The sequence below is a fragment of the Populus alba genome, chromosome 1, assembly GCF_005239225.2.
Source record: "Populus alba chromosome 1, ASM523922v2, whole genome shotgun sequence".
Classification (NCBI taxonomy): Eukaryota; Viridiplantae; Streptophyta; class Magnoliopsida; order Malpighiales; family Salicaceae; genus Populus; species Populus alba.
Window position 1 is genome coordinate 47,027,346 of NC_133284.1, and position 5,665 is coordinate 47,033,010.

The 5,665-nt window shown below is 36.0% G+C and overlaps 1 protein-coding gene across 1 annotated transcript; it reads right to left on the reverse strand.

Annotated features, from left to right (window-relative positions):
• Nucleotides 1–2,473: 2,473 nt before the first annotated feature.
• On the reverse strand, nucleotides 2,474–5,665 carry LOC118054854 (G-type lectin S-receptor-like serine/threonine-protein kinase At4g27290). The gene is made up of 5 exons (XM_035066618.2): nucleotides 4,319–5,665; nucleotides 3,618–3,764; nucleotides 3,276–3,421; nucleotides 2,792–3,002; nucleotides 2,474–2,712 (listed from the first exon to the last, which is right to left on the reverse strand). Exons 1-5 carry the CDS (start codon nucleotides 5,595–5,597, stop codon nucleotides 2,474–2,476), a joined length of 2,022 nt encoding a protein of 673 aa, XP_034922509.2. The 5' UTR covers nucleotides 5,598–5,665.

Sequence of the window (5,665 nt, forward strand, 5' to 3'; positions counted from 1 at the left end):
CACTAATCTAGTCATGGTAATTTTCATGTAAAAGAAGTTCTTTATAAAAATAGAGAATTTTTTTATGCTTAAATTAGTAAAATATAAGAAGAAAATAACATATAAGAAAGTAAAGAAAGTGAGAGTATGTATTTGCAAATATTGTATGTTCTTCATTATTGAATAAATTTATATCTTTTTTTTTTATTTGATTACCTTAAATATTTATATAAATTAATCACGTTAGTTTATCTTCTCGTTGAGTGTGAAGAGTAATGTTATAGAGATCTCACAAGTTGCATATACCTCATAATAATAAGTTGTTGATTATTATACCGAGGCCCAATTAATGAAAATCCTTTGTAAAGCAGAGAATTGATTTCAATTTATTATTATTATTATTATTATTATTATTATTATTATCAATTCTCATGTTTGTAACCAACACTTTTTCCTATATTCGAGCAAACTTATTTTTCAGAAAAATATATTTTATAAGTTTAGGTGAACAAATAATATCCCGACTGTTCTAGATTCTTATAAAAAATACACGTTTTGATTCGAACTCAAGATTTACTATGCATATTTTATTTTAAATTCTTTATCATCATGCTAGGGACATTTTCTACTATTGCATGTAGAAATGAATTCAACAGTTTAAACAGATGATAATTCTGTACTAATAGAAAATTCCAATACAAAGCACAAACAACTTTCTATACCTAATATATTCAATAATCACTAGCTCCTATCGTCATCTCCACCCTGCCGTTTTAATTCCCGGCAAACTACACAAGCTTGGAACCACACAACATAAAACACTCCTACAATCCTGCCACCATGCATCAAGGAGAAATTCGCTTCTCTTTATCTCTTGCCATTTAAAACTAGAAAGAGAGGGAGGGGGTTTTTGTTTGTTGACTGTGTGTTTTTGTCATGCACTTCAGCTGGGTTTTGAGAGTAAAAAATTGCAGACCTCTAAATTCTTTTGTGCCGTGTGGATTTGACTTTCTCTTGCTTATTCTTTTGAAACTACAGGAGGTTCTGTAATTATTATTTTTATTATCATTTTATATCAAACATGAAAAGGAGACTAAATTTAAGCAATATTGGAATTGATTTACAAACTCGAATGAAATCATTTAATTCCGTTTGTATGTTTGCCATTAAATTTAAAGTAGTAAGAGGAAAATAATTTTAAAATTTATTGATCCAAATCCAAAAGCTCAACCCAATGAAAAAGCTGAAGTCCAAATAAATGATGACCCAAATCACTATATTTAAAGTCCAACCTCTTAGCCCATGTCATTGAAGGCTCAAAAGCCGAGAGAGAGAGAGACGACGAGGCAAGAACAGGACAACGCCTTCCAGTCCCAGTTTTACGATCACCGGGAAAGGCTGCAAGCAATCTTCAATTTCTCCTTACAACAACCCATAAAAGCCTTTGGATTTCCAGGATATAATCTCTCATATGTCACCAACTGTTTGGAAAATGTCCTCAACGAAAAACTCTGCCTTCTCTTGGTTGATATTTTGCTTGCATTACCAATATAATCAAACTAGTCTCTGAGAATGGATACGCAAGTACGTTCTCAATGCAGAAAAAGAATGGAAATGAAGGTAATTAACAACTCCATGCTCCCTATTTCCTTGATTTCATCCAGTAGTGGCATATGGTTTCTATGTTTCTGCTTCTATTACATGTACCATGCGCAAGTCATTTATCTTTACTCCAATTCAGCTGCTTTCTATGCTTTTTTTTTTCAAGTCCAAGTATACAACAAGATTCTTAAACTTTCATTTTCGCACGTAGACTAATTATACTGAGAAGCACTATAGTTTCTATGAGCATAGCAAGAAATATATCGGGGAAAAATAAAAATTCTATCTTGCCTCCAAAATGGTTATCGTGGAATCATTGACTGAACATGATGTGTTCTTTCTTGATGAAGAACTCGCTTCAAGCAAAGCCCTGTCAGTAAAAAATCCTGGTTGTTTTGGCTGAGGCAATTTAGCTTCACCGCACAACATTAAAACCACAGATAACATGCTTGGCCTGTCGTTTGGATGGCATTGCACGCATAATAGACCCACATGAATTGACCGTAGAACTTCAGGTAAATTGCATGATTCTTCTATTGTCTCAGTAATTAGTTCACAAGACCTGCCTTCTGTAAATAGTCCCCATGCCTGATAGCAATAATCATGTTATTGAAAGGAGATTCGGTATGTAGAATGAAGAAATTATTTGGACTTTTTCTTAAACTTACATGGCCAAGAAGGTTGAGGTTATGGTCTGGATGATAGAATCCTCTATTCCTGCTCCCACTCACTATCTCTATCACCAATACACCAAAGCTGAAAACGTCTGATTTTATTGAGTAGAGCCCGTCAATTGCATACTCTGGTGACATGTAGCCACTGCAGGCAAACATTGAATGTTGAATTGCATTGGCAAGTTAGGAGCATAAACAGCAACTGTTGGAGGTACTTACTATGTTCCCACCACCCTATTTGTGTTGTCTTCAGTTTGGTTTTCTCCAAAACTTCTAGCAAGGCCAAAGTCTGAAATTTTTGGATTCATGTTGTTATCTAATAAGATATTGCTTGCCTTCAGATCTCTGTGAATTATTCTTAGTCTTGAATCTTGGTGAAGGTAAAGAAGTCCACGGGCAATCCCATTGATAATGTGATAGCGCTTTGGCCAGTCTAGAAGCGTGCTCTGTGTTCGATCTGTCAATTTTTTACTCAAGTCAATGTATTAAAGAGACAGTCTCTAATTAACTTTTTAATGGTATGGAGAGTTTCAAACCAAAAATAAGGAAGTCTAAGCTTTTTTTAGGCATAAACTCGTAAACCAACATCCTCTCATCTGCTTGAATGCAGCATCCTAGAAGCTTAACTAGATTCCTGTGTTGAAGTTTTGCAATATGTATGACTTCATTCTTGAACTCATCAAGTCCTTGTCTAGAACTCTTCGAGAGCCTCTTCACTGCTATTTCTTGTCCATCTTTCAGTTGTCCCTGTAAATTATCATTCCTTGCAATTAGCGAGGTCAGTTTGTATGTAAAATTTGAGAATATTTGCTCAGTGCTGCATGTTACTTGCGTTTATTTGAACTAAAAAAAATCGGAACACTAAGTAAGGAATCACTTTTTCATCCATAAAGGGTAAGTTCAATCTATTGAATAGGTTTGAGATAATTATTACCAGATAACTACAATGGTGGCCAGGAGTTTCATATATGAATCATACTGGCCATGAAGAAATTGCATGATGGCTTATTGTATTATTACCTTATAAACAGGTCCGAAACCCCCTTGTCCTAGTTTATTGGTATGGGAGAAGTTGTTGGTGCTACAAGAAATTGTACCAAAATCAAACAGCTGAAGTTCTGGATATTCCTTCTTGCAGCTATCGTCTGCACTTCTTTTGAGAATACCTGTTTACAAAATAGAGCAGGAATGTAAAGGAAAGAAACAATAAATCTGTATTTTTTGATGAACTTGCATTTCATTGTCATTCGAGTATAATAGTGATTGTGATTTGTCCCTCGGATTACTACAGATCACAGTTCAGTGTAGAAAAATAACAGTGGGAAAGGAAAATAATTAATTTCTGTAGATTGAACAACTTACTTCCTTTCTTCTGCTTCTTTTTCCATAAAATCAGGACCATGACTAGACCAAGTAGCAGCATTCCTGTAGTTACCACAGAGATTACTATGATCCTCATTCGTTTCGTTTTATTGGATTTGGAGTCAATCGTCACATCAACATCATGATCTGACACAGGCAGTTGAGCAGAAAAACTGGGAGTTATAGATCAACAATAGGAAAATTCAACTAATCAATATTTTTTAGCTGGTCAGTTTAATTTGAGAAATCCCACTAGCCGGACCTGTCTGCTTCAGTTATCAACTAAATTCATAGTAAGCAATGTCGATGAATATTTTAGTTATCAGGATGGACCTCATAAGGAAGCTGCATGATTCCAATCAATCTTATGCTGTTAGAAGTTACAATTACATTTACTGCTTTTGGTAAAGTAAATCAATTCATCATGTTGCGAGATTATATGCTTAGCTATTCATATTTTTTGTATCCAATTCTCATATGCACTATGAGGTTACTTGGTTTTGTGTGCTTACACAGTCTCTCTTCAATGTATAATACCTGTCAATTCCCTGCTTCAAAGGATGAAAAGGAAAGCAAGGAAATTTGCATCTCATGCATGCTTACACAGTCATTTTGTAGCTAATCTACTTTATATGTATTAGCTTTCAATGTTTTTAGAATCTCAGTATTAGAGTCTTTTTAGGTATGAGATGGCTTCGTACCTAGTTCTGATGCAGCCATCCTTATATAAATGTCTTGCCCATTTTGATTCAATTGTCTCATATCAATCAGCTCACTGAACCAGAGCAAGCAGCCACTTCCTCCTTCCCTGATGTCCAAATTTGCATAAGCTGTACATGAGCAGTTCTTCATGCACATGCTCTTGCACTCCTCAAGATTCATGTTCTTGTTAAGCCAGGATTTTCTTGTATCTGGCAACTTTACGCCAGAGTACTTTTGAAACCCATCTCCTGAGCAATTTAATGCAGTCCTTCTAGCACAACCATCTGACCAATCCATCATGTCCCAATCTTTTGAAACTTTTGGTAGAAACCCTTTCAAGCAACCACATACAGGGGAGCTGGTAATATCACAGCTCCCATATGCACCGCACCATGCATATCGGCTACAATAATCATCAAATAGTGCCAGATAAAACGCCCAAACATCTGTTTGATCGATCCAGGTAAAACGCTGGAAATTGCCATTTTGAGTTAGCACTAGCCTTGAAAGAATCGAGTTGTTAAGAAGCTGGTATCTGTAATATATTTCCTTGTCATTAAAAACAAACTCAAATTTGAATAGAGTGTTTGGCCGTAATTGAGGGACCCCACTGAAACGGAGACCATTCCAGGGTCCAGACCGATACCGCACAATTGAATTCTCTGTCAGAATTTGCTCAGGATGTCCACTAGGATCATTTCTAAAAGTAAAGTTACCTCTAGATGGATCATCAGGTGATTTCCATGATGACAAGTACCGATCAAAGCCTGTTATTAAATCCCTCCCCATCTTCATCCCTGGCAGGAGTGTATCACACGGATAATCAAAACTTTGCCACAAGGAGTTTTCAAGGTCATCATCACCGTCTTCTTTGACAACAAGATTTCCTGAATCCAAAAGCTGTGCAACTGGATTTCTTGCAGACCCTGATGAGTTTGTAGACCAAATGATGCTCCAATTTTGATTGACAAGTTCTAGAATCCCCTCGCCTGTAATCCTTAACACACCTGATGCATTGGTGAGGGGGATTTCCCTGTTGGCGACCCAAACTACAGTCATGACAGATACTTTGTTGTACCATATTCCCAGGTATCGGTTTTTGGAGCTTCCTGGGCTGAAAAATCCCATTTTAAAGCTTCCATCAGCAGAGACTATACTGTCTCCATCTCTGATAGATTGAGTTGTTTTTATGATGTCCACTGCAGTGGTTATCGTTGTGATCAGCAACAAAATGGTGATATAAAGAAGTTTAGAAATGCTGTCTACAGATGCTCTCATTATTTTTCCGACAACGAACTTTGTTAAGGTAATGCTTGAGTAAACTTGTTTTTTTTTCTTTTAAATTG

What these genes read in the sequence shown, in the direction of transcription:
- LOC118054854 (XM_035066618.2), bottom strand. Translation starts at nt 5,597, where the DNA reads ATGAGAGCATCTGTAGACAGCATTTCTAAACTTCTTTATATCACCATT. An exon ending in AAAGAAGCAGAAGAAAGGAA is followed by an intron (nt 3,422 to 3,617) that starts GTAAGTTGTTCA and finishes TTTTGTAAACAG; the next exon opens with GTATTCTCAAAAGAAGTGCA. An exon ending in CTTAGACTTCCTTATTTTTG is followed by an intron (nt 2,713 to 2,791) that starts GTTTGAAACTCT and finishes AAAAATTGACAG; the next exon opens with ATCGAACACAGAGCACGCTT.